The sequence below is a fragment of the Camellia sinensis genome, chromosome 13, assembly GCF_055761805.1.
Source record: "Camellia sinensis isolate YWXY chromosome 13, ASM5576180v1, whole genome shotgun sequence".
Classification (NCBI taxonomy): Eukaryota; Viridiplantae; Streptophyta; class Magnoliopsida; order Ericales; family Theaceae; genus Camellia; species Camellia sinensis.
The window spans coordinates 86,865,218-86,892,864 of NC_138973.1; the positions used below are offsets into that span (position 1 = coordinate 86,865,218).

General features: G+C 34.8%; 1 protein-coding gene, 1 long non-coding RNA gene and 1 pseudogene across 3 annotated transcripts; 1 reads left to right on the plus strand and 2 right to left on the minus strand.

Moving 5' to 3' along the window:
* Positions 1-1,109: 1,109 nt before the first annotated feature.
* Positions 1,110-7,545, minus strand: LOC114276660 (mechanosensitive ion channel protein 10-like; annotated as a pseudogene). Its single transcript, XR_014349203.1, has 6 exons — positions 7,421-7,545; positions 5,797-7,327; positions 5,581-5,704; positions 4,027-4,320; positions 3,739-3,941; positions 1,110-3,018 (listed from the first exon to the last, which is right to left on the minus strand). The product of XR_014349203.1 is annotated as a mechanosensitive ion channel protein 10-like (transcript).
* Positions 7,546-11,608: 4,063 nt separating this feature from the next.
* On the minus strand, positions 11,609-15,319 carry LOC114276640 (F-box protein At5g49610-like). Its single transcript, XM_028218436.2, has 2 exons — positions 14,832-15,319; positions 11,609-12,568 (listed from the first exon to the last, which is right to left on the minus strand). The coding sequence occupies exons 1-2, from the start codon at positions 15,317-15,319 to the stop codon at positions 11,983-11,985; spliced, it is 1,074 nt and encodes a 357-aa protein (XP_028074237.2). The 3' UTR covers positions 11,609-11,982.
* A 1,120-nt stretch (positions 15,320-16,439) lies between these two features.
* Positions 16,440-26,590, plus strand: LOC114276661 (uncharacterized). The gene is made up of 3 exons (XR_003634333.2): positions 16,440-16,615; positions 19,230-19,471; positions 26,277-26,590. It is a non-coding gene; the product is annotated as an uncharacterized LOC114276661 (long non-coding RNA).
* Positions 26,591-27,647: the final 1,057 nt, after the last annotated feature.

A 27,647-nucleotide genomic window follows, 5' to 3' on the forward strand; every position in this document is an offset into this window, starting at 1 on the left:
GAGAGAGAGAGAGAGAGAGAGAGGGGATGATGATTTCTTTACCTTGAAGGAAAAGGAAAGAGACTTGCATTGAGTTGTGTTATAAATATTATCTCGAAAACAGAGTTTGTGAAGCTTTGCATTGAGTTGGTATTTTTGGAGAGTTGATGGTAGGCCTAGGCCTAAGGTCATTTCAGGATTGGCCCATTAGATAGGAATAGAATCTCCCGGCCCTTCTGAGACTTAACCCATATTTGGTTCAATGCTAGGGCTCTGTATCAATTTGTCTCGTCTCATTTTGATCTATTTAATTCTAATTATATCAATTTTTTACTTGAATTTTACATAATCTATCAATTTAATCCAATTGATACTATTCTTTTACACTTAAAATGACATCAAGGGAAAAAATAATTCATTCACTTTTCTTAATAGAAATGTTATCGGTCAATTTGTAAGACTACTGCTATTAATATGCCACTTTTTACTTTAGACCCCACCTCCTCTACCACTGACAACCCTTTTGCTTCCTCTCTTCCCATCCAAACCTTTGCGTGCGCACACACAAAGAAAGGAAAAGAAGAAGGAGTGGCAATGGGATTTGAGGGAAGAAGATATGGATATCAAATATCATGATGGGGGGAAGGGTTGGGGAAGCTGGTGCCGAAGGTGGAAAGGGATTGGGAGAAGATGCAATGGGTTGTGCGCAGAGGAGGAGAGAGGAGCTAAAAGAGGGCTAGGGAAAAAAGGAGAGAGGAGTAAAAGGAGGAGTAAGGGAGTGATGCCAAAGGTGAAAAATGGCTAGGGACGGCGGGCAAGGCTAAGGAGGGTTTGGTGAGTGGTGACCAGAGTTGTGTATGGATAAGGGAGGGTAGCCGAAGCTGGTGGTAACGGATAATTTTAATATCAAGTGAGGGTGTTAAACAATAAATTTCAAAATTTGTGGCTTGGGGTCCTAAAAAATTTCCTGGGGACTATTAACAATATTTAATTTGAAAATGATTTAATTCTCTTTTAACTTAATTATTTTGCTCCTAGTTTCTATTCAATTTCTTCATTCCAATTTTTTTCATAGATATTATTAATAGGACTAAATTATCGCAATGCAAAATAATAAAGAAAAACTGATATTTTTAAAACTATAAAGATCAAATTAATATGACATAAATTATAGCAACCATGAGTATAATTTGCCATTTGAAAAAGAAAAACGAAAAACAAAATGGAGCCCTGAGAAACTACCACATTACAAATTATCAAATGAATAAACCTAAACTAGAAGTTTTAGGATATTTTATAGAACTATTTTTGGTACAATACATTTGCAAATCAAAGATGAGGACTTGGTTTAGTTCAGAAGGCTGAAATTTTAGTACTGCAGCAGCATGGCATTGTTCATTTTCCGGGCTAGAAGTCCAGCTTTAAAAACTCTTTTTCCTCCAGAAGATGAAGCAAAATCACTGCCCGTGTTGTCTCCTCCATAACTTGTTTACAGATAACTATCCTTCCAGCTCCTGCATTGTACTGGTTGTCAAATATAAAATAAAAATAAAAATAATCCAAAACCATCTTTGCATGACAGTTTCAATATAAGATCCATTACCATCTACAGACACTTGACCGAGCTATCAGGTTCTCCATACATTCGTTAGCCAACCAGTTTGTTCGGAAACTCAATCGAAAGGCAAACATTATCTATACCTTCATTGAATGCCACAATTTTGAAAGTGAGAGTCAAGCTTGGAGAGATGACAAGGAAAGATTAAGAAAATGGAGCTAGTCAATCGGTGCTATTAGATTGGATGGGTAATTGGCTTTTTTATAGAAAAAGTGCAACAAGATATTATTCTTTCTTTTCAACAAACTAGTCAAGAAAAGAAAATAATAGACCTAATGGGAGCCTGAGCTGTTTTGAAAATGATAAATCATGCTTTATGAGAGAAAATGCCCCCAAGTACGAGTTCGAATGAATTAACACAAGAAGTCAGCACCCCGCATGAACAAACTCTTGCGCACTAAGAGAGGGAGAGTGTAACATTCTCATCCCGGACTGTAACAATATTGTGTGCTTTGTGCTACGCTCACAAACTCTGGCGCACTAAGAGAGGGAGTGTAACATCCTCATCCCAGACTGTAACAATATTGTGTGCTTTGTGCTAGGCTCACAAACTCTTGCACACTAAGAGCGGGAGAGTGTAACATTCTCATCTCGGACTGTAACAAACAATATTGTGTGCTTTGTGCTAGGCTCACAAACTCTTGCACACTAAGAGGGAGAGTGTAACATTCTCATCCCGGACTGTAACAAGCAATATTGTGTGCTTTGTGCTAGGCTCACAAACTCTTGCACACTAAGAGAGGGAGAGTGTAACATTCTCATCCCGGACTGTAACAATATTGTGCGCTTTGAGCTAGGCTCACATGTCTTTAAAATGTGTTGTTACTAGAACGGAATGTGAATTGGGATAGGCCCTCGTGGCTTTAAAACACCATTGTTACTAGAAGAGGATGTGAACTCGCCTACATAGCCCAAAAGCTTTTCCTACCTAACCAATGTGGGACGGAGTGCTACAGGGAGGTGCATATTCATGTGACATTGCGTAGAGTGTATACAACTGTGGTTCTAGGGTTCTTTGATTTTTTATACGCCAATATCAGGGATCTATAACTCATGATACAAGTAGTCATGCAAGCTCAATATGAGGTAGAGTAAAGGTGCGTACTCATCGGAGAGTAGGAATATTCTCATGCTAGTAAAATGATCATCAACACGAAGCATTTGGAAACATTGGGGCTGAAGACCCAACATAGCTGAGGTGAACTTCTTAAGGAAGAAGATGAAATTTGATACCAAGCTCCTCGAAGATTTTCTTTAGCTCAAGAACTAGGTCAGATCTTCGGTTGCCCCTCTCCACATAATTCTGAAAGTTTATGGTATGATTAACAAATAGTGCCATTTTCATCTTGTTCACATCCTCAATGTCCTTAACTTGCACGCTGTGGTTAGGACGCCAGTGTTGAGGTTTGCTCTCCAAGTACCTGAAAAGTACCCGGAAGCTGCTTTATTCAGGATGTCACCTAATTGAAAAAACAATATCAAAAGACAAAAAGAAAAAGATAATATGAAAATTGTATTTAATTTTCATTTATTTAATGGGAACATGCAAACACTAAAGGGTTAAAGTAGAACCATCAATTTATAAACAACAGGTTTGTCCTCTTTGTTGTCAAACTCTTATAAACAACAACAACAACAAAAAAAGTTAACCACTTTGACAAGAATATGAAAAGAATTAACAATAAAATAATGAGATATGAAAAGTGACCATAAAAATGAGATGAGAATGAAGTTGGAATGCTTGATTATAGCCAGAATCTAGGAACACTTCCACACTTTAGCAACTACATATCAGAAATTAAAGCATTAAATATTCAAAATGACCAGAAAATGAGCTTTGCAATCATGTGAAATGTGTAAACACATACACAAAAAGGTACTCGACTAACAAGAAGTTTGCAAACGATAGAAGTCACCTGACATCAATTTTTCATGTGTTAATTCCCACAGAAAATAGAAAGTCAAGCTTTCAAACGCTAAGCTAAAGCGGCCTTTGAAATAAAGCCCCATAATAGCATGGTTTGAGTGATAAAAAAATCCTATAAAGATGACAACCTTGATCTAATTCAGTCCTTATGTTTACTTTGTCAAAGTTATAGTGGTATACATTTGCAAGACCAAGAAGAATGGAGTTGACATACCCTTTTATTGTGGCTTTTAGAGCTACAATACTTGCAGCTGAAGTCGACACATCAATAGCAAACTCCACGGTATCACTCATCTCTGGGCTTCGATAAAAATTGCTGATTGGTTTGGTAGCCAAAACTGAATTCGGATAGAATATCTTTTCGTTGTCATATCTCAAGAAGATTGTCGTCAAAATGTTCATCTCTTCAACAACCATCTGTGAAATTTCAACATACTATGATAAACAAATCAAACTAATTTCAGTACCGTAAACTTTATGTATTCTAGGCTGAGAGAGTTACCTGTACCCCACCAATGACACAACGATCACCTACATCGAATGGGTGCATCACAAATACAAAGATAAGGGCTTCGAATACAGTCTTACAAGTGTTTCCAAACATGAATGCCACAAGTAAAAGCTGAGATGAAATGAAGACGAGCACTTGGGTTGTTGCAAATCCCATCAAAAGTAACCACACAATAATGATCACCACAAGTATAATTCCTGATAAAATTTTGTTCAGTTCCTCGATGGCTGTTTTAGTGTCGTTTAGAGAATGAACCAGTAATTTACGTTCATTGTAGACATTTACCTGCAAACAAAGACTAATTTATCTGAGCCAAAAAGAAAAGTCCCCGCATACTACAGGTTTTTCAATCCATTGATATGAAGTGGAAACACAAAAATTTGTTTATATCCTTTTTCCAATGTTATCTTATCAAAAAGAGCAGGCATATTCTGGACAAAACCACACAAGCATGTCCCCTAGGAATCTAGTATTATTATTCTAAACCCCAAAATCTCTGTGAAGGATAGTTTATATGAATAAACTTTCACTCAAATAAAATACCCACCTCAAAAGTAGTCTAGGTCAATATTGTGAATTGTATTTTATGGAAAAATATTCTATCTTTACACAGCCTTGCAATCTTTCTTGTCTCCTTCAGCATTAATTGTTACATCAACTCTTCTGTTTCCTACAAAGGACCCGTGTCCACAATATATGACAAGGGTAAAGGTGTGGGGTATGTGCCCGACATCTGTCTCCAATTTAGACACTTAGACCACATTTGTTTGGCTCTATAGGATAGAGGGAATTAAGAGTATGATGTGATTGAGTGAGAAGATTATTAGCATGGTGGTATTAGGTTGGAGATGCAAGATAAAGAGTGTTTGTTTATATACCACCAAATTAGTAATATATAAAATTAATATTTTTTAATTATTATTATTATTATTATTATTATTATTATTTTTTTTGGTTCTAAAAGATATAAATTTTGCTTAAAAATCATTTAAAAACCCACTAATCCCCTCACTCAATTTTTAATCCCAACCACTCCATGGGATTGGTAATCCTACCAATAGGGTGGATTACTAGTCCAAGGGGATAGCTAATCTCTTCACTCATATCTCGAACCAAACACTCTTTAGATGAATCCCACAAGCTATTAATCCAATCCCCCTTCCCAAAGAGCCAAACAAACATGGCCTTAGATCCTATAATTTTTTACAATGATTGAAAAAAAAGAAACTCAACTTTGGGATACGTATCCTACATATCCTATGATTAGGTTTATGAAAGTTTGACGCTTGGACACACACTTGCACTTAATACTCATACCCAAGTCTATGTAATATAAGTGGTAAGGTAGCACAAGTAACAGTTGCATTTTAGGGTATAATCAATATGGATGAGAGGAAATGGGAAATTCTATTAACTACTTATGCTGGAAAAACACGAGTTCATGAAGAAAATTAGGGGGGGTGGAAATCAGCAACAAAAAAAAAAAAAAAAAAAAAAAACATGCATGGAACCTATATGAAATAAACAAACCAACAGAGATCTCACCACCCATTTTCGTAAAGCCAATTTCTTAATCTTTCCTGTTTCTGCGACACCCTGAAACATTGGGAGCACATTATCCACTTCCTCCTTTTTCAAGAAACGTAAGAGGTCCTCCTCTTCAATATACCTAGATGGTATAACAATAAAAACAATGAGACCATTCCAGGACAAGCAAACATAATATAAGTGCGTAAAAATTCAAAAAAATAATATTCATACTTGCAGCCAGGCTTTGCAACATTTTTAAATATTCGATAAGCAGCATCCTTTGCTTCCAACTCACTTGTAAACTCCTTATCTTTTTGCTCAACACCTTCATCATCAAAACTCTCATCGAGTGCATTTGAAATCGTAAAAAGCCCTGAACCCCGTATCGCTTTAATCAATCCTTTCATGGTCCAAGCAGAAATCTTCTCTTGTTTCATTTTATGAAGCTTCTCTATGTCAATCATGCCTTCTTTCTGTACATGGTTTCCTTTCTTCATATTCTTGAAACTCAATTGACCAATACTTATATATCCAACCCTTTCTGCAAATTCCATCAATGGAGGCCCCGAAAGGGTCTGAAAAACATACTGCTGAAATATAGATTCTTGAATCCTGTCAAAGAATCTCGTGAAAGGAAGAAGCCAATAGTTTTACCAGAAATGTCTTTGCCATCCACATTCCTGCCCCAATAAGACATGATGCAAGAGCCATCGTGACATAGTTTAAAATCCTTCTAGTCTTCCTCGATTGCCTGACCCCACGGTTAACAGACACCAAGCCAGAAGAACCAAACCGAACCAAATGAAAACCCGAACACTTACTTTCAAACCATGAACAAAATACAGGACCTTCTTCTTAAGCAGAAAGTTCCTTTCAATCAAGAAAATAAGAACATTGATAAACCATTCAGTGAACAATCTACCACAAAAAATCACCAATACGAGTACACACACTTCCAAAGTTCCAAACTCCAAATTGCAGCAACACGAAATTTTTGAACAGTTAAGCTAGTAATTAAAAAACCCATTATGCATACAAACATAGCCCATTCAAGTAAAGCCATGATGTTCAATTTCTTACACAAACTTTCATCAACTCTATGAGTTGAAGTCTTATAGACATCGTCATCATCGTCCTGTCCTCCTGGCGAAGCCAATAGTGGCGTTTTCGGAGTAACTGGGGTAGTTTTAACATTCTCTTTAGGAGTACTAGCATTGGTTTTGGGTGAATTTCTATAAGGTGAGCTTGAATGCACCAATTGGCTGCTCTCTTCAACCAAATGTGAATCATTGGGATAATATGGCTCCATCAATCTTGATTTGGGTTTCAAATTCGCAGACAGTGCAATTGATCTTCGTCGAGTAACATTTTCATCTGGGATTTTGAGAGGCCTATCTGGTGTTGTGCTTGATTTGGTTATCTCTGGAGAAGAAGAGTTTGGAAGTGTGGACATTTGAAGCTCTGTTGATCCAGCATTAGGAGAACCTGTTTGGGCATTCTTTGGAAAAGAGGATGACCCAGATTCAAGTGTTGTGAAACTTTTAGAACTCCCAATTTGATTGTCTTGGTCTCTCCTTGAAGTTTCTTCAATACCCAAAATGGAGACTACAACTTCATTGTTACCCGCCTTCTGTTTCTCACCTTCCATAGGAGCTACTCTGTAAGTGTTAGCATCAAATTGAACACTGGGGTTTGTTAGTCACCTCTGTTAGTTAAAACCACAAACAGTTGGAGTGCAAAAGGTTGAAACTTTGAAATATCCCTGCAAAAATGGACAACTGAGTTGGGAGGTAGAAAGGGAAATGAAATTGAGTTGTTTAGGTTTCAGGGAAAAGTTGAGAGTAAGCTTGAAAACCTTGCAATGGCTACTCAAATCCCAGTTTTTCTGGGCAACCAAACACAACGATCTCTCTCCTCCTCTCTCGGTCGCTCAGTCTTGAGTCTCGGACTTCGCTTTTGACTTGTTGTCAGGACTTGGAAGGTAAACATAACAGACATAAATTTGGAGAAAACTTTGACAAAAAGTACGTAAAGTTAACAAAATTCTGGACAAATTACATATACCTCCCTCGAGATTTGGTTAAATTATAGATAGTTTTTTGAGATTTTGAAAATTACATTCCGTCTCCTAAAGTTTGTATTTTCATAATAAGATTTATATTTCATAACAAATTACCTCTTAATTTGTTATGCAAATATAGCATTCAAGGGGAAATTTATAATTTCTCAAACCTTAAGGGGGCATTTGTAATTTAGCCAAACCTCAAGGGATATATGTAATTTGTCCGATAATTTTGGGCAAATTACATATACCCCTCGAGGTTTAGCTAAATTATAGATAGTTCCCTAATTTGTTATGCAAATATAGCATTCAGGGGAGAATTTGTAATTTCTCAAACCTCATGAGGTATTTGTAATTTAGCCAAACCTCAAGAGGATATATGTAATTTGCCCAACAATTTTTTATTTTCTAAAATTAAAAATTAATGGGATAATTATAAAAAATAAAAAATAAATTTTTTAAACTTTTAACTTTGTAACAAAATAATTCTTTATTTTTTAATTTTATCAATTTAAATTTAAAATTATTATTTATTTTCAATTAAAATTATTTATTTATTTTTGTAACTAAAATCGATAGAAAAAGAATATTTTAATTATTAAATTTAATTTAAATATACATAAAATATTTAAAATATTTTTTATTAAGTTTAATAACTAAAATGCTCATTATCCTATCGATTTTATTTAAAAAATTAAATAAATTGTTTAGTGGTTGGATTGGGGGGTGGCAAATTACTAAAGAGTTCATGGTTGTGTCTAGTGGTGTGTGGAGGTATATACCAGAGATTAAATTTTAAGATTTTGTCCATAAAAGTAATTTGCTTGACCTACAATCGTAATTAAAAAAAAAAAAAAAAAAAAACCTTAAAAAATAGTGTAAATTCAGAGAAGTATGCAAATAGAAGCTTTGTACAATTACTCGGGAGCCTTTAAATGGACTCCGAATTATTGTTGGATACCTTACTTTTTAATATTTTTTTCAATACCATTTTATCTTTAAATTGAAGCCTCATTTAGAACGGCGAAAAAAAGTTAACCTATTGATTTATTAACTTATTTAGATTTCATCATATCACCTTTCTATTTTTTTTATACATTTTTTCATAATAAATCAGTAAATGGTTCCTTTTTTTTTTTTTTGTGTTAAAAAAATCACATCCTAAAATTGGTAAATTACCAAAGAAGACAACCCAAAACCCTAAGCCCTACCACTCTTAACTCTAGTTGCTGTTATCGCCTATAGCACCATAGCCCCTCTCCCCACCCCTCCTCAGCTCTTCCTTGCCACTCCCCACCACCTCTTAGCCCTTTCATACCCTTCTAAACCCTCTTCAACTCTTTGTCAACCTTCCGCACTTCTTCTTTGTTGCCCATGACTAGCTGCCTTGCCCCTATTCCTTCCTGTAACCTCCACTAAAATTAGATTACAAAGAATTAGAATGAAAGTTAAATAAAAACTAACATAGAAAGAAAAAAGAAAAAAAAGTCACATAACTAGATTTACAAAAAATTAAAAAAATTCCAATTAAATAAAAAGTGTTTCAAATAAGATAGTGTGTGATATTATTATAATGTTATAATGTTAGAGCCTACAAGTTTGATAATCAGATTGAAGTGAGTGAGAGAAGAGAAGATTAGGGTTACACACTTACAAAACTTATAAGAAAATCCGATGGTCCAAATTAAAAAAAAAAAAAAAAAAAAAAATTGTATATAGATGCGGGTGAGTGAGTGCAAGTGCGGGTAAAACCCGCGACCCGCGCCGCAACCCACAAAATAGGAAAATCTTAAACTGCGTCCGACCCTAACAATTTTGTGAAACCGCCCAAATAAGCGCAGGCGATTTGGATTAGGCGGTTTTCTCGAGTTGAATAACCCTATGTCCAGCCTTAGAGACTAGAGATGTGGCACCAGAGGTTAGAGGGCATTGGTAAGGGATGTAAAGGGAAGGGAAAGGGTAATAGGTTGAATGGGTAAGGGCAATGGAAAAGAAGGGAGACTCAATCGAAAAAATCTTGTTGGTGGGCTAGGAAGTGGCAGAAGTGGCACTGGCAAGTTGGGTGGAATGTGTGAGAGATCAGTGAAAAGAAGGGAGACTCTAGTCGCCACTATCGCCAATAGCACCACAGCCCTCCTCTCCACCCCTTTTCAGCTCTTTCTTGCCACTCCCCACTACCTTTTAGCTATTTCATACCCTTCTAGTCCCTTTCCAACTCTCTGTCAACCTTCAACCCTTTTTCTTATATTGCCCACAACTAGTTGCCCTGCCCATATTCCTTCCCCGCAACCTCCACTCTCCAAGTCCCACATTCTTTGTGGCCTTCCACCTCCACTAACTATCTTCATAGACCCCATTTTCATAGCTCCCTCCATCCCAACACACACACACACACACACACTCTCTCTCTCTCCCTCTCTCATATTAGATTTCTTGTAAGGACTAGTAGAGGTGCTTGCAGATCCATTTTTGACGGTTCAGTATGCGGTTTAGACTTACTTGCATGTTTACGGTTTGAGAAAAATTGAACCCACAACCGCCTGTAATGTGGTTTGCGGTTTATGCGGATAGGGTTCGTGGATGTGCGGGCCGTTACGGGCAATTTGCAGATTGAGTTTTTTCCTCTAAAAATTTATTTTTGGTTTGTTTTTTTCCCATTTTTAAAATATTTTTTATTGTAGGAGATTCAATATTATCTTCCATTAAAACTAGATTACAAAAAATTAGAATGAAAATTAAATAAAAACAAACATAGAAAAAAAAATCAAATAACTAGATTTTTAAAAAAATTGAAAAAATTTCAATTGAATAATAAGTATTTCAAACAAGGCAGTGTGTGATATTATTATAATATTATAATGTTAGAGCCTATAGGTTTGATAATAAGATTAAATTGAGTAAGAGAGGAGAAGATTAGGGTTACATACTCACAAAACTTACAAGAAAATCTGATGGTCCAAATTTTTTTCAAAAAAATTTATATACAGATGCGGGCATGTGAGTGCAGGTGCGAGTAAAACCCGCGACCCACCCACAACCATAACATAGGAAAATCTTAAACTACATCCGACCATAAAAATTTTGCAAAACCGCTCAAATAGGGGCAGACGGTTCGGATTAGATAGTGTTTGCAAATTGAATAACCCTATACTCAATCCTAGGGACTAAAGATGAGGCACCAAAGGTTAGAAGGCATTGGTGAGGGATGTGAAGGGATGTGGCACTAGAGGTTAGAGGGCATTGGTGAGGGACACGAAGGGAGGGGAAAGGGGAAGGGTAACAGATGAATGGGTAAAGGCAATGGAAAAGAAAGCAGACTCAATGGAAATCTTGCTAATGGGCTGGGAAGTGGCAGTAGTGTCACTGGCAAGTTGGGTGGAATGTGTGAGACAGTTGAGAATTAATTGGAATGGTCAAAGAAAATTAAAAGTTCTGAATTTGAGAATTGAGTGTCCAACAACAAATTTAAAGTGTATTTAGAGGCTCCCCAATTACTCTCTTTTTTATTTAATGAATTTACCTATACCCACATTCTTCTAACAATGTATATTATTCAAATATGAAATAAGCTACCTTTAATCCAATGGCATTAGGGGTTTAAATCTCACCAAAGACAAGGTTAGGGTGTGCAAAAATCCTTTTAGCTCTTAAATGTTCCACTCGCTTCTGCCGCATAGTCACTCCTCTTTGCCCCATATTTTAGAAGTAGGCTAATTATTTTATATTTTAAATGAATCCTTAATTATATATATATATATATATATTCTTTTATTCTAATTAACATTTTAATCTAAATGTAATTTTGGAGAAGATAGGGGACAAAATTACCTTTTTATTGTATTTATTTTTTAAAAAACTAAGTCCACTCAAAAAATGGCGTGCGATAAACCTTCTTTAGTTTGTATAAAAAAAATAAAAATAAAATAAAATAAAAAACTAACCGTAACATTTTAGTTCAAAATTACATGGAGCTTTATGATTGTAATTAAACCATATATGGGTAAAGTACTCAACCATAAATGGGTAAAATAAATTTTACTCCAACTTTTTTTTTATTTTTAATTTTATTTCTGTAACATTACACTAAAATATATGATATAATCAAAAACAATATCAGCAAGTGCTATTATATAAACTACATCTAAACATTCTCCCAAACAGCAAAGTATATCTTAACAAGAAGTTCAATAATGTCAACCATAAAATGCAATTTCTATTAACAATTGTGCAGAGAGTTTCTTGAAAATTCAATCCCACCTAGAATGACTTTAAAAAAAAAAAAAAAAAACCTAAATTAATTAACAGCATACATGCATGCACTTAATCTATCAAAAAACAAAAAAAAATCATAGAAATCAGCTTCCACATTTCAATTCAGTTGGTTCCAAATCAGATCGAAACACAAAAATGTCACGAGGAACCATCTTCAAGTCATGCAGCTTCACATCGCCCGAACCACAGTTCTGAAACTTGTAAAACATAATGTTGCGAAAACCTTTCATGACTGCAGTATCTGCATTGTAGAAAGCAGCATAAGAAGGGTAATGTTCTTTCTCTTCAACCGGTTCAATGTTCAGAGTGTTTATCTTTTGCCAAACGCGATTCGTGTCCATCTCCCATAAAACCAAATACCCATCTGGTTCTCTGTAGATGAAGGCGAGCCGGCCTTTGTACACTGTAAGTTGCTTGTCTCTGTAGTGAAATTCATCTTCTTCAGTTATTATTGGTTCTGGCAATGGAAATGTGGAGTAAGTCTCTGAATTTATGTCGAATGCGAATACTTGATCGTTGCTTGTGAGCCAATGGATTGCTCCGCTTGCAACAACGGTGGGCTGGTTGATGAAGATCACGCGGGGTGGCAGCAATACATCATTCAATTTTCTCCATGCCCATAGATCTGAGTCGAAGATTTCGCAGTGATAATTGTAGTAGTACTTTAGCCTGACAAAAAAAAAATTATTGCATAGTTATTAGTATGAATATATTCACAATCACAAATCAATTATATCAATGAAATGGAGATGTTTACTTTATAATTGATGGTTTCAAATTTAAAATAGTTAACGGAGATTGTTTCAATTATAATAACAATTACATATTGTTGATTTTATATTTTAATGAGATACTAATATTACAAAATAGGGCATAACTCTATTACATGATGTGAGATTCGATATGAGAGTATTGTATTTGATTCTTTCATTAGATTTTGTTTACGCACAAAAATTGTAAATATAGACACAAAATTCGTACACGAGTCTCACCATTAGACATGTGTAGAACCTTCAATATTAGTGTGTATGGTAGGGGTGCAACTCGAGCAGGTTGGGAAATTGTCCAAATTTAACCCAAGTTGGGTTAATACTTGTCCAGGCCCACTTAAGCGCGAATTATAACCTAAGATTACCTACCGAAACCCAACTCAAATTAAATCCGAATTATCCGAATTGTCCGAATTATACATAAATTATATTTTTTTTGGCACTTAAATTATTAATTTATTAAAATTAGACTCTATTTACATTTTTTTAAGAAAATTATTAATAACATCAAAACAAATAATTAATATAATGAAAGAGAGATGTCACTATGATAGTCTTTACAATTTATGAGTGAGAATAAAAAATTTAAAATTTTGTATTATAATTCAGATTTTAGGTTGCTCGGATTGTTTGATATCTTTGCCCAAGTCGTCTCAAATTTAATTTGAGTTTCTGAATTTTTGTCCAAATCTGTACCAAATTCAAAAATATTTTATCCAAATCCTAAAAAATACAAATTGGACTCGAGTTATTCGGGATTAAGCTCACCCAAATTGCACACCTAGTACATGGTGTGGCATAAATAGCATTGAATGAGATATGTCAAAAATGACTTATTGGTTTTTGAAACATAATTCATTTTTAGCTTTATGATAAAAAAATATTTCACTTACTAATTGACCAGCTAAACAATAGAAACTAACGTTGCCGTACAGTAGAAACATAATTAATTTTTAGCGTTACGATGAAATATTTTATACGGAGCCTAAATAACATAACAAATACAGATTAGATTCAGATCAGACCCCAGTTTATAATGTTTCCGTACATTACAAAGCCTCAAAACAAACACTTGTTTGGCAATGATTTATACACAATAGTTTAAAAAATAATCAGGGGAAATTATAAATAAATAAATAAACTCAAGAATTGAATTTTGTAACAAAATAAATCTTGATTTTTAAATTTTGTCAATTTATATTCAATTTTATTTTACTTAACAAAAATATGTAAATAGTTTCGATTAAAAACAAATCAAAAAAATTAAAGTTTAAATTGATAAAATTAAAAATTAAAAATTTATTTTGTTATAAAGTTCAAACTCTAATTTTTTTTTTTTGGGGGGGGGGGGGTATAATTTTCCTTACAACATACACCACGGGAAACAGGAGAACAAAAACAAGGAAAAATAGAACACATGAGAGAGAACCAACAAAACCTAAACAAGCCACAGACACAGAAAAACGAAGAAGAAAAACAAACACCAAAACAAAACATAAAAAAAAAACTAGGCATAAAAATAGCACATCTTGTCATTTATTCCAACTCAATTATAATTGTTTGATCGTATATTTCGAGATTAATATATTTGAAATTTTCATATGGTTTAATGATCACGAGTGAATTAGAATAGGGTGACAAAGTATTGAGAGATGAGCTCTCCCTAGCTCCTGTCATTTTTCTCTTTTTTTGTTGATAGATCCAAACCCTCAACTCTTTTTTTTTTTTTTTGTAAATAAATTATATATATTATATATATATATATATATATATACTAAAAGAGAGGATTTGAGACTGAAAGATTGGAAAAAATCTGAACAGAATATTCCTATCTCTAAAAATAGGCACAGGTAAAAATCATACACATACAAAGTCAAATACCGCTAAAAAATAAAAGGGAAAAAACATTAAAAATAATAAATAATAAAAACAAAAGATGATAGTGTAAAAATATTACAAAGTAACGGCATGGAAAATCGTTTTTTTTTTTTTTTTGTAAACCAAAGAAATAGTGGCTTACTTTTAAAGAAATTCTGAGTTAAACTAAAAATAAACAGGAAAGCAAAAGTCAGTGAGTTCTCATATATATATATATATATATAAGCAAAATGCATGTAGCTCACATATATTTTATTAATTTTAACCCAAAAAAAAAAACTCACATGTGTTTGGGGTTTGACAATCGAACAATCTTGTAATGCAATGGGTTAGACCGTATCACCACAATCGCAACTTGAACCGTCATGTACCTTGTTTTGGGATTTGGTAGCTTTTGCCATTGCCTAGTACTAGGTTTGCAAACATAGAATCGATAATTTCTGTAATCATGGTACACACAACATAAAATTCCTTGATTTGATGATGCCTCAACCTTCATCGGATGTGGTAAAAAATCCAAGGAGAGATTTTGACCTAATTCCTTTGACCGATCCATCGATGCGAATTTTGAGAAATACTTGTTGTGTACCAAATCTTGAACAAAGTAGCCCAAAATAGTACCCGTCCTTTCACAATGAAGAGGGGTGAAAGTTGACTCGTACGTCAAATTCTTCCATCCTTTACAAACCGATTTGCACCGATCCAAACCTTTTAATGATGTTCTAGTTAAAATCTCAAAGATTAAATCTGAATTAAGATTAGAACGCTCCATGTATATCAATTTTTCCGTTGCATAAACTTGAATAATTTTTTTATTCTTCAACACAAGAAGATGATTTTTGTTTTTGGCTCCAGTAAAGAATTAAATGGTGCTAGGATTTTGAGAGAGAGAGAGAGAGAGAGAGAGAGAGAGAGAGAGAGAGAGAGGGGAGGGGATGGTGATTTCTTTACCTTGGAGGAGAAGGAAAGTGACTTGCATTGACTTATGTTATAAATATATCTCGAAAACAGAGTTTGTGAAGCTTTGTAGGATTTTATTTGTTTCCAAATTTGATAAGGAATTAATAATTGAAACAATTTTTGAAAAGCGGTGGAAAAAACAAATAGTTTAACCTAGTTTTTGTTATAGATTAGAAGTTTGATCCAAAAAAAAAACAGTTTTAATGGTGAGGGAATTACTATTTTCAATAATAATAATAATTGATGTGTAGTTTATGAATAATTGTGCATAACTCTCAACCTTAAAAGTTCTTTTTTAAAAAAAAAACGATTAATAGATTTACCAGTTAGCATGAGTTGTTCAAGTTATAATATAACAAGCATGAGAATTCTAGAACAAATAAAATTCTTGTCCCAAGTTTTGTAAAAAAATCACAAATAATTTTTTTTTAAAGGATTTTATTAATGTGGGTTCTTAGTACCTTGTTTGATTATTATTTTTTATGTCATTAGATACAAAAATATTAGAAATTTCAAAAATTCTATCAAAAGTTTTATTAAGGCCAAGTTTTGGATACTAAAAAAAAGTTAAAAAGCCAAAAAGTTACTCAAAAAGTTAACACTATTCACCAAAAGTCAACAATTACGGCTGCACAACTCCCAATTCTAATTTTCCTTTACAAACTATTTTTTACAATTTTTTATTACACATTTTAAAAAAAAAAATCAAAAAATTAACCCAAACATCTATATTTTTTCTTTTAATTTTTTAGTCTAAAAAGACAAAAAATACATTTATTTAAGACACCTAAACAACCCCTAAATATTTCATATGAATGTGGGTCCAAATAAAACATGGGTCCTAAATCCTATAAAATATTTAATAAAATTTTGATAGAATTTTTAAATTTATATAAAACATTTAATAAAAATTTTAATAAATTTTTTAAAGTGTTCAGCATTAATTAATAAAATTGTGCTATAACTCACAATTCAGATAATAATTCACACCCTCTCAGTTGCGCCACTCACCTCGCCTCGCCTCTTCACCACCAACGGTGCCGTCCGCCGTCCTCTCTACGCCACCGTCAGCGCCGCCTTCCGTCTTCGCCTCGCCACTGTCATCTAGGTATAAACCTCTCTCTCTCTCTCTCTCTCTCTCTCTCTCTCTCTCTCTCAATGTTTCTGTTCATCTATGTTTATTTTTCCTTCTCTTTATTTTTGCACCTAACAGCACCGCCATCACCATTTTCCAGGTACCAGCAGTTTGCCTATCTCCAAAAACCCAATTTTAGTATCCCTTTCTCTCGCTCAATTTCTCTTTTTTTTTCCCCTCTGTTTTTCCTAATTTTCAAAACCAAGTTATTTGTTTTCCCTAATTTTCAAAACCCTAATGAGTGGATGTTTGAAGGGATGGCCTCAAATTTTACTCTCCAGATTTTGTTAGTTGCTTAGAATTAACTAGTCATGGTATTCGTGCATATAATTTTTTGATGTTTATGCATGGATTTTTTGCATATGTTATTGCCACTTAGATATTCAAGTAATTTTTTCCCCCTAGGCCCTAGATGATCAGGCTCAAAATGGGATTCATAATTTTGTGAAATCTGTGAAATTCACTTGAAATTTTGTCAATTCTTAAAATATCTATATATATATATATATATAAATTGAAAATAATTTTTTGTTGTTATTTTTAGCTACTTTTTAACTGATTTTATTAATCGGAGAACATCATGTTAACATGTTAAATTAATATTCTGAGTAGATACTACAACTCCACCGCCTCCTCTTCTCCTTCTATGTGCTTTGATTAGGTTGGTGATCAAACAAGTATGATGTATTTTCATGTTGCATAGGATTTGTAGATGTATTTATAGTGACACAGTCAGCACCATGTGTGCAAGTTTAGATACTCCCACTTAGTGAAAGGAGTGAATAGGCCCTTAAAATGAGGGAACCAATAGGTTTTATATATTTTTGAAATTAAAATGTAACCACTACTGTATGTTGAGAGGAGACAATATGATACAATTTAATTGATTATATAAATTATAGCACTTGATGAGTGTGTCATGAAAATTCATCAGTTGATTTTTTATTGAATGCCAAAAAAAGAAAGTGTTAATGAAGAGAAAAGTTAAAGGAGTTGCAAAAATTTGAAATTTAAAATAAAAAAGTGAGACAGTAATTATAGAGCAATTAGAGACTGGGAATTTTTTTTTTTTTTGGATAAGTTTCACTGGGTTGTAAATTTCATATAATAGAATAGATACTTAAATAAGTTATTTTGTGTGAATTAGTTAAAGTGAGAATTGCCATGTGGGTAAAATCTTCCCCAACTCCTCTAGCTTTCTCTGTCAATGATCTCATCTTCAATATTCAACAAGTTCAATTTTGTATTAGAAATGGTGGCTGAATAGTACTCTGTTTTGGTGAGTTGCTGTTGGTCTTAGGTTGAGCCTGTTTGGCTCTTGTATCTTTGTATTGGAACCTCTCCAATCTGTTGTTGCTTTGGGAATGCACATGATTGGTCTTAGCCTTGGGTGCCAACATAGTTGGGATGTGAGGTTTTGACAATGATGCAACTTCATCCGCTAGCCTATCTATTGTATTGTTCTTAGTATTAATATAATCCCTTTTTTGCTGATCCAAAAAAAAAAAAAAAGGTTATTTTGTGTTCTAGCGAATGTTGAAGTGTTGTTCTTGGTGATTTTGGGTAGGTGGAATTCTAATTGGTACATGGAGATATATAGGGTTGTCAACTAGTTTGGCTAGAATCAAACACAAAAACAAAAGTTATTTGGGTTGGTCATTGGCCTAGTCAGATGTTCATTCTTATTTTAAAAATTATATGTAATTTTTCTTTAGATACTTATGAGCCATTTTCACACTAACAAATCATTTAGTAACCATCCATTTTTGTTGCTTGATGGTTTACTATCATAAAAACATGAGTGCATGTTTATAGAAACAGTCTCCAAACAACCCTGAGATCATCACGGTCACCTCGGTCTAGATTAAACAAACTTGTGAGAGCAAGCGGCGCGTCAATAGGAGATTTTTTGTTTTTGTTTTGTTATTTGGGTTTTTATATATCTACATAGACGTCGATTGCGATAGAAGAATTTTTCTTCTCTATTATTGGCTCTTCTTCTTCCCTGTTTTTTTTTTTTTCTTCTTCTTTTTAAGTTGTGTTTTCCTTATGCTCTGTTTGGTTCATTGGAATGAGAGGCAATGTAATGGAATGGTGATTTTTTATGCTTTCTTAAGGAATGACCATTCCTTCACATTATTCTCTTTCTTACTTTCTTTGATATGTTGTGCCAATTCATGAAAGTTGCATGTTTCTTTGCTAAGATGTTCTCCTGCATTTTGAAATCCTTACATACTTTTTAATGATCTGGTAGTAATATTAATGTTTGTGATACTGTTAGAGTTGGAGAGAAAATGAAAAGTTATCCGTGTTAGATTTTGAAAACTCTGTAACATGTAAAGGATTTGGGGCTAGCTGGGTGGTGTCTTTAAGTTACCCTTAAAAACTAACAAATCTAGCATGAATGAGACTTTGTTTACTTTATTGATATTATAATTGTATCGTATTTTTTTTATATTTTATTATTCATTGGAAATTAAAACAAACAAAGGTACAAAGTCACAAATACAATAAGCGGAGGCTAATCCCTCATCACACTAATTCCTGTCATGTCTTCTATGATCAAATGACTAACTTCTGCTGGCAGTGTTTCAAGGAATACTACATTCTTGTTGAGCCACTCCCAAATTGGCTAGTTTGTCAGCTACTCTGTTTCCCTCCTGCAGTGTATGTCCAAGAGAGCAATTGCATCTATCCAGCAGGAACCTTGCATCTTCAATGAGAGCTTTGTAGGATGAATGTTGGTTTGGGCCATGTTGTATTTGAAGGGTGGCTTGCTCTGAATCATATTCAATTTCCACACCTTTAATGCCTTTTCGAAAGAGAATGGTAAGTCCTCTGTATATTGCCCATATCTCTGCGTCCAAACTTGAACAATGTCCTAGCTTGCCATAGTAGCCCAATAACCAAGTCCCTGTCTCATCTCGCAAGAGTTCACCATAGCCAGCCTGACCTGGATCTCCTTTTGAGTAACCATCTGCATTCAGCTTAGGTTTCCCTGCAGTTGGACAACACCACTGAATTAGTCTAGATAAAGGAGGGTGCGGGTAAAGAGGGGATTCAAATGCCTCATCAATCTCATAGACATGATCCCTAATGTTCTTGAGACTGGTTTGGATTGGGTTAGTTTGATTATCAACGACAACTCTATTACGATCTTTCCAGATTTGCCAAAGAGAAACAATAAACACAAGATACCATTTCTTTCCATAATAAAACCTTTTGCTTTGCATGTTATAATTGGAATGTATTTGTTGCATCTTTCTGCGTTTCTGATTTATTATTATTATTTTCATTAATTTCTGTGTATCATTGCATTTTACCTTAACAATAGGTCCTAAGGCAGGTGCTATGTCTTGCTGATCTGCATGGACTTAGAGGGTAACAGATTGGCAATCAAGGTTCATGCTTTTGAGTTCATCAATAAAATTAGAAAAAATAAAAAAAATAAAATAAAATAAAAAATAAACTCGTGGGGTTCACACAGATAAATTGTAATAATGGTGGTGACCCACTCATGTACATCAACAAGATAATTCTTAAAACAAAAAAATTCTTTGATCATTGTTGTGATAATTAGAAAGAATGTTGTCAATGTGATCATATTTCACCCATTATTCACTAGACTCCATATAATGGCTTACCAACTAAGATTTGTGATTTTCTATATTCAACATGTGGTGTGATTTGAGTTTTGTGATTTTCTATTGCAAAATATTTTTTTAGCTTCATTTGTGTACGTCTCTTCATAGAAGAATAAAAATTCAGGTTGGCCATTGGTCATTAAAAATTGTTGCCTGTTATTTGCAGTTTATTCATATCGCTTTCTCAAAATGTGAATTCCGATGTCTACTTACTCTTCAAAATTGTTTTCTGTTTATATCTATTCAAGTCATTATATGGTCTCATGTTCAAATTTATGGTTGCATATGTTTTGTTACCCAGACATCTAGCGAACAAGAACGTAGTTAATTTCCCTCAACTTGTAGTTAATTGGGTTTCTCTCTTCATTGTGGGATTTAAACATAATGATTTGGATGAAATATTTTCTATTTTCAAGGAACTTCTTGGTGCATACTATTGTGACATAAGCTTAAGCAGTGAAGTAGTTTTTGGCGAGAGAAAACATAGTACTTCCTTTTATCATAATTTACTGAACTTCTTATAAGACAAGGACGATACAAAGAATAACATGGATATGCATGCATTTAGGTGGTCGGTGATGACCTGGTATATCTTTGGACATTATGTGGTTGCAATACAATAAATTTACTATATCTACCTTCATAAGAATTGTGCTGTTTCATCAAGAGATGCCAAACCCCATCCAGTCATTTTGCTTTAGTAATTAATACTTTCCAGTTTGGTTGTATGTAAAGACAAGGTATTGGATGCATGTTAGCAATGACTACATCAAATATTGCACTTTCCAGTTTGGTTGTATGTAAAGACAAGGTATTGGATGCATGTTAGCAATGACTGCATGTACGAATTACTTCATGTGGTTGACTATTGAAATAGAGACTTTGGGATATATGAACATGCGGAGTCTTTTGTCTGTTTAATTTGTTCAGTGGATTTAAATTGATATGGTTCATACTGTCCCTAACAGTTCATGCTAAAACAGCTTGATACAAAACAACTAAAAACATTACATACTCTTTGCTAGAAATGAGTCTCATGAAAAACATAATATGATGGGTATGTCTAATATATCTCCAGCTACGTGATACTTACTAGGTTTATTTCTAGCTTGTTTGTAGTAGGAAATCCAAATTGAAGAGAGCAATCTCAATTGTAGTTGGTTAATTGTTGTTATGATGATGGAATGACAATTTTAATCTATCAATTTGGTAATATTAGCGAATTGAGGATGTTTCTTAAGCTGTATAGGTTTTGATCATAGAATTGTCACATATTAATTTTATATACTGTTTTAAATTTCTGGTTTTAAGTCTCCTTTCTTGTTAAGCTATCCCTATTGGAAAATTTTCTTATTACAGTCTTTGTTAACAACACTTGGTTTAAAGTAAACATTGACCACTTTAAGCCACATGCAAGATTGGGAAACCATGTAGCTTCTTGTTTCAATGCTGAGGCTATCTGTGTGTCATTTGTTTGGATACCTAATGTGCTTTGCCACATATTTTTTTTGATTGATTTTTGTTCTTTGAATCACAAATACAATGTGCCTTCATTGACTTGTTTGGATACCTGATGTGCTTTACCACACATTGATCAATCAAATAGAAATTCAACAACTAAAAGAAAGATCGATTCTTTGGATCCTTCCTTCTTCAAACAGAATGAACAGAGATAGAAACTGTCTGATTCCCAATATGCCTTTAGATAGAAACTGACCGATTCCCAATATGCCTTTCTGGAATGGATATTCCAATGTTATCAAAGAACTGCTTTGTTCTTTTTTGGGTCAATCACCAGATTCTCTAATGATACTGCTCTGGTGCCTTACTATTTATCTTGCATTCACTTGTGTTTATATAAATATATATATTTTTGTCCAACATTGGCTATGTTTTATCAAGTTTCCTAGTTTTGTAATTGAATGCTTAGGTGCCGTTTGGTAATACTTACGTTTTCAGTTTTCTGTTTATATTTACAAAAATTTAAAAAACTCAAATAAAAACTTGTTTGGTAAAATTTTTGATTTATAAATCAGTTGTCTCAGTTTATAAATTTTGCTAAAAAATGAAAACACAAAAAATGTGTTTTCATTTTGAGTTTTGAGTTTTGAGTTTTTTTTTTTTTTCCACCCAACACTAGCCACCACCCGCCATCATGTTCTACCACCGTCTTCCGCCACCGCCACCTGCCACCACCACTCACCACCCACCACCCACCTGCCACCACCACCCACCACCCACCTACTCGCCACCACCACCACCACCGCCGCCACCCACCACCCACCTGCCATCCACCCGTCACAACCCACCACCCGCTACCTACTTGCCACCACCACCGGCCACCCACCGGCCACCACCATCCACCACCAGCCACCCACCACCACCAGCCACTTGCCACCCACTCGCCACCACCACCCACCACCACCCACTTGCCACCCACCTGCCACCACCGCCCACCACCCACTCGCTACCACCTACCACCCGCCACCTACTTGCCACCACCCACCACCACCCGCCATCCGCCACCCACCTATTGCCACCACCCACCATCTGCCACCAACACTACCACCACCCACCCACTCGCTACCACCTACCACCTGCCACCGTCACCTATTCACCCACCACCACCCACCACCTACCTCCCACCACCCACCACTACCCGCCATCCGCCACCCACCTACCGCTACCACCCACCACCCGCCACCAACACTACCACCATCCACCACCCGACACCGTCACCCACCCACCTACCATCACCACCCACCCGCCACCGTCACCCACCCACCCACCCGCCACCCACCTGCCACCATCCGCCACCTACCACCACCACCTACCGCCACCCACCTGCCACCACTGCCCACAACCCCCCGCCGCCACCACCACCACCACTACCACCACCACCACCACCACCCATTCGCTACCACCCACCACCACCCATTCGCTACCACCCACCACCTGCCACCGTCACCCATCCACCCACCACCACCACCTACCCACCACCACCACCAGCTACCCACCACCCACCGTCAGCACTTTTCACCACCGTCTTCCGCTGTCACTTGCCACCACTTTCCATTTCTCACTCTTTTTTATATTTTTAAATTTTTTTAAATATTTTGTCAATTATCAAACGCGTTTATAGTTTATGTTTTTCTAAAAATAAACAAAAAATAAACAAAAATCAGTTTATAAAATTTTTATAAATATAAACTAAAAACGTAAACGTTACCAAACATACCCTTAAGTTTCACCCTTTAATGTGTGGTTGTGCTGAGGAAACAAAGAACACTTTGGCACTACTGGAATCATAATTTTTTTAATAATAAATTTGCGAATTGCTTTGTTGTTTGAACTAATTGCTTTGTAAGTGTACATGTGTGACCATCCCACATAGCAAGTCATGGTATTGGGTGTGTTAAACCAGATTTCATGATACTTATGTTCCAAGTAAAGGCAAACAAACGTGTGAGGAGAATATTTGAGAAAAAAAATGTGAGGAAAAAATGCAAATACTGGCCGTTTGGAGGCAAAAATTGGAAACAGCCCCTAAACAGTCCCGAGATCATAACATATTTCCTCGGCCTAGATTAAACAAATTTGTGAGAGCAAGCGGCGCATCGATAGGACACACGGTTAGAAATTTAGATTAAAAAATGTCCGTGAAAAAGGTGAAAATGAGCCGTTTGAGGGCGAAAATTGGAAACAACCCCCAAACAACCCCGAGATCATAACAGCCACCTCGGATTAGACAAACTTGTGAGAGCATGCGTCACGTTGATAGGACATGCGGTAATAGATTTAGACCCAAAAAAAATGTGAGCAAAAGGTGAAAACAGGCCATTTTAGGGGGAAAATTGGAAACAGCCCCCAAACTGCCCCAAGATCATCACATTCACCTCAGAGTAGATTAAAGAAACTTGTAAGAGCAAGTGGTGTGTCGATAGGATGCACGGCTAAAAATTTAGACAAAAAAAATGTGAGGGAAAAAGACGAAAAAGAAACGTTTTGAGGGCGAAAATTGGAAACAGTCCCGATATATCACGGTCACCTCAACCTAAATTAAACAAACTTGTGAGAGCAAGAAGCGCGTAATAAATGCTTACCTTCACTATAGATGGTTTTCCGAATATTGCCCTTTTTGAGGTGGAACCTACTAGGTCAGTTACCAAGACTGACACCCACTAAAGTTGCTTTCACTTGGATATGATTTGATGCCTCCGTCAATTAGGACTGGGCTTTGGGAATTTTCAAGCGATTTGTGCTTGTCCATAGGTGTGACTGATAGTTGCCAGAACTACTTTGCTTATATCATCCACTTGGAGTTACTTGATTGCTTTAATGGCATTTCAAGCTTCAAAGTACCTCTTATACATCCATTATATATATATATGTATTGTATTTAAACATCACAAGTCGTGTAACGTGCAGGTCATAGTAGCTAACTTGCTAGATCAAATATTCACTTATATTGTCCGGGTATTACAAAATGAGGTATAAAACCTTAATGCAAGTATTGATTGAGAAACTAAATGCATTCTCCCACCTGTGCGCGACTATAGAGCCTTTCTCTTGACTAGGCTTTGTGTAATTAGGCACAGCCATGTGTTTTAGTGGAGATCTCCATGTCTTTGGACTCTTGTACTGAGCAAAGATCAAGGATCACTATGCATATAAATATACACTTCAAATATATGTACATATATTATGAGATCCTGTTTTAGTGAATGCTTCACACAACCGATGACTATGAAGTCTCTGCCTTGTAAACCATAGTTGTCTCTGCCTTGTAAACCTTTGGGTAATTAGATGGAATTTTTAAATTGTGTATATTTATTGGATAAGCTTTGTGATGGAGATGATGTTTGAATTGTTAGAATTATTATATCCACTATGGGAAGTTCTGTTTTTACTATGGAGAATCTTTTGTTGGTTATAGCAAGTGTATAGATAAAATTTGTTGGAAGCTTGTGAGTAGGGGTGTGCATAATACCGCCGAAACCGCCGAAACCGCCAAAACCGCACCAAACCGCACCGTCAAGGCAAATTCGTTATTATTTGCCAATCGAACCGCCGGTTTTTGGTAAGAAAAATGACAAATTCTAGTGACACTTTTATCAATCCGCCGGTTTCTATTTTTCTTTCAAACCGCACCAACCCGCACTGCTATTAAATCATGTTTTATAAGATTCTAAATTTTTTTTTTTTACTTAAGTTTGCTTGTTGTTCTATACCTTAGAATATAGTATTAAATTACTGCTCGAGGGGAATTCAAGATGTCAGTAATCCAAAATACAGTTAGATTCCAATTCACTTTTCAATCTTTTTTTTTTTCTGGCCATGTTGCAAACTTGTATCAGCTCACTTTTCAATCTAAATACTTTTCAACAGTAAACATTTTCAATATATTGTAAACCCTGAATGATATTAATTTTATGTATTGTATTTGATCATTGTAGCTTCCACAGATGTTTGTAATGAACTGATGGTATAGTCGTTGATATTATCATGTTGTTGCTGTACTTGCTGCATCAGAAGAAAGCTTCGCAAGATTTTTAACATCACGGTGTCTGTCGTCTTTTTTTTACTCTTTGATTTAAGTTTTGTAATTTGAATTATATTTTTTACAAACCGCCAATCCGCCCGAACCGCCAAGGCAAATCCGTCATTATTTGCCAACTGAACTGCCGGTTTTTGATAAGGAAAATGGCAAATTCTAGTGACACTTTTATCAATCCGTCACCCGCCATACGGTTTCTATTTTTCTCTCAAATCGCACCGACCCGCACCGCGCACACCCCTACTTGTGAGTACTAGATCAATGTGGAGCTTATTTCCTTTTTTTTTTTTAATACCATTTATTGTGCGGGTCATACACCTTTACTTTCCATGGACCTTTTTCATTTTTTGTCCAATTTTACAATCATTTGATGTGCTTATAATTTTGATCAAAAAAAATTACCTGACATTATTTTTCTTTTTCTTTTGTACAGATGGATGGACTCGTGTACGAAGTTGAATTATACCGAACTAGTTGGCACTTGTTACATTTTTTGAAGGATTATATATTTTTTGATAGATGTGTATGGAAAATATTTGAGTAGACTATTAGTAATATTTTTTCATAGATGCGCATGGATAAAAATTTGAAACATAATAATAAGTACTTGTTATATTTTAAATTTTTATGCTAGATGGATGTGAATTGGATGATTATATAGATTAGTTGACATTTTTAATTGGACAATTATGTAGTTTGGAATTCCTTGTTAATAGAAACTTATAATAGTTGATAACTTTAATTAAATAGGTTAAGGATTGGATAATTTATGTATTTTGTTGAATGTTCATGATTGAGTTGATTTTGTCGGTTTGAATGATTATTGCAAATTACAGGTTATATTGAATGGATTTGATGGATTATTATATTTTGATAGCTTGTGTTTGAGATTGAGCTTGGATCGGGTTGTGACTCAACACGTATATTTGTTTTGCGACCAATCGTTTTGAATTATTTAAACAACATTATATGCATGTTCATTTGTATATATTATACACATGAGAGTTTTAAACTTTTGTAACTCTCATCTTTTGATGATGGAATTAATGACCATATTAGTGACCATGAGTTTTTAATTTTTGTAACTGTAACCCTAAAATTTAGAGTTAATGATCATCATGATGGAGCCTTCATGGCTATAGGTTTTTTCTTACAAGTATAAAAGGGTCTTTCTCCACCTACTTGGGTAGAAAGTTTTTCCAAGATGAAAAATGATGGTTTTGAGATGGGGATAATTTTTACTCAAAGGAAACTTTCATAATTTTCCATCATCTCCTTTTGCTAACATTTTCCTTTGGTTCTTATTAGAGAGAGAATATTACTAATGTTCAAGTTTGTAAGAGCTACTTCAGTGAGTGCTAATATAGCAGACGTTTAACTGTTTTATCTTGAGAGACAAACGCCGACAGATCTTTAGCACTATCGATGAAGTAGCAAATATGTTTTAAGGAAACTATGTGAAACACAAGACTCAGTTGGGCTCCATTGTCATTTGTTCTTTATTTCTTGAATATTAATCTTATTTCGATGAGTTCTAATATTTATTCATTCATGTCACTAATTTGTTCTTGTGATTTTGGTTTATTCAAATCCATTATGTAATTATTCATGTTGTCATAGTTTTTTTTTTTCTTTAATAAAAATAATAATAATAAGATTGTTTTGTCATTCCCAATTTATTATATTTAATTTATTTTTCTATTATTATTATAAAAAAAAAAAAAAAAACCAACAGAATGGACCATGATGCACTCTTAAATTAGGCTTACAGCTAATGCTAAACCAACCCCCAGTGCTTAACCAG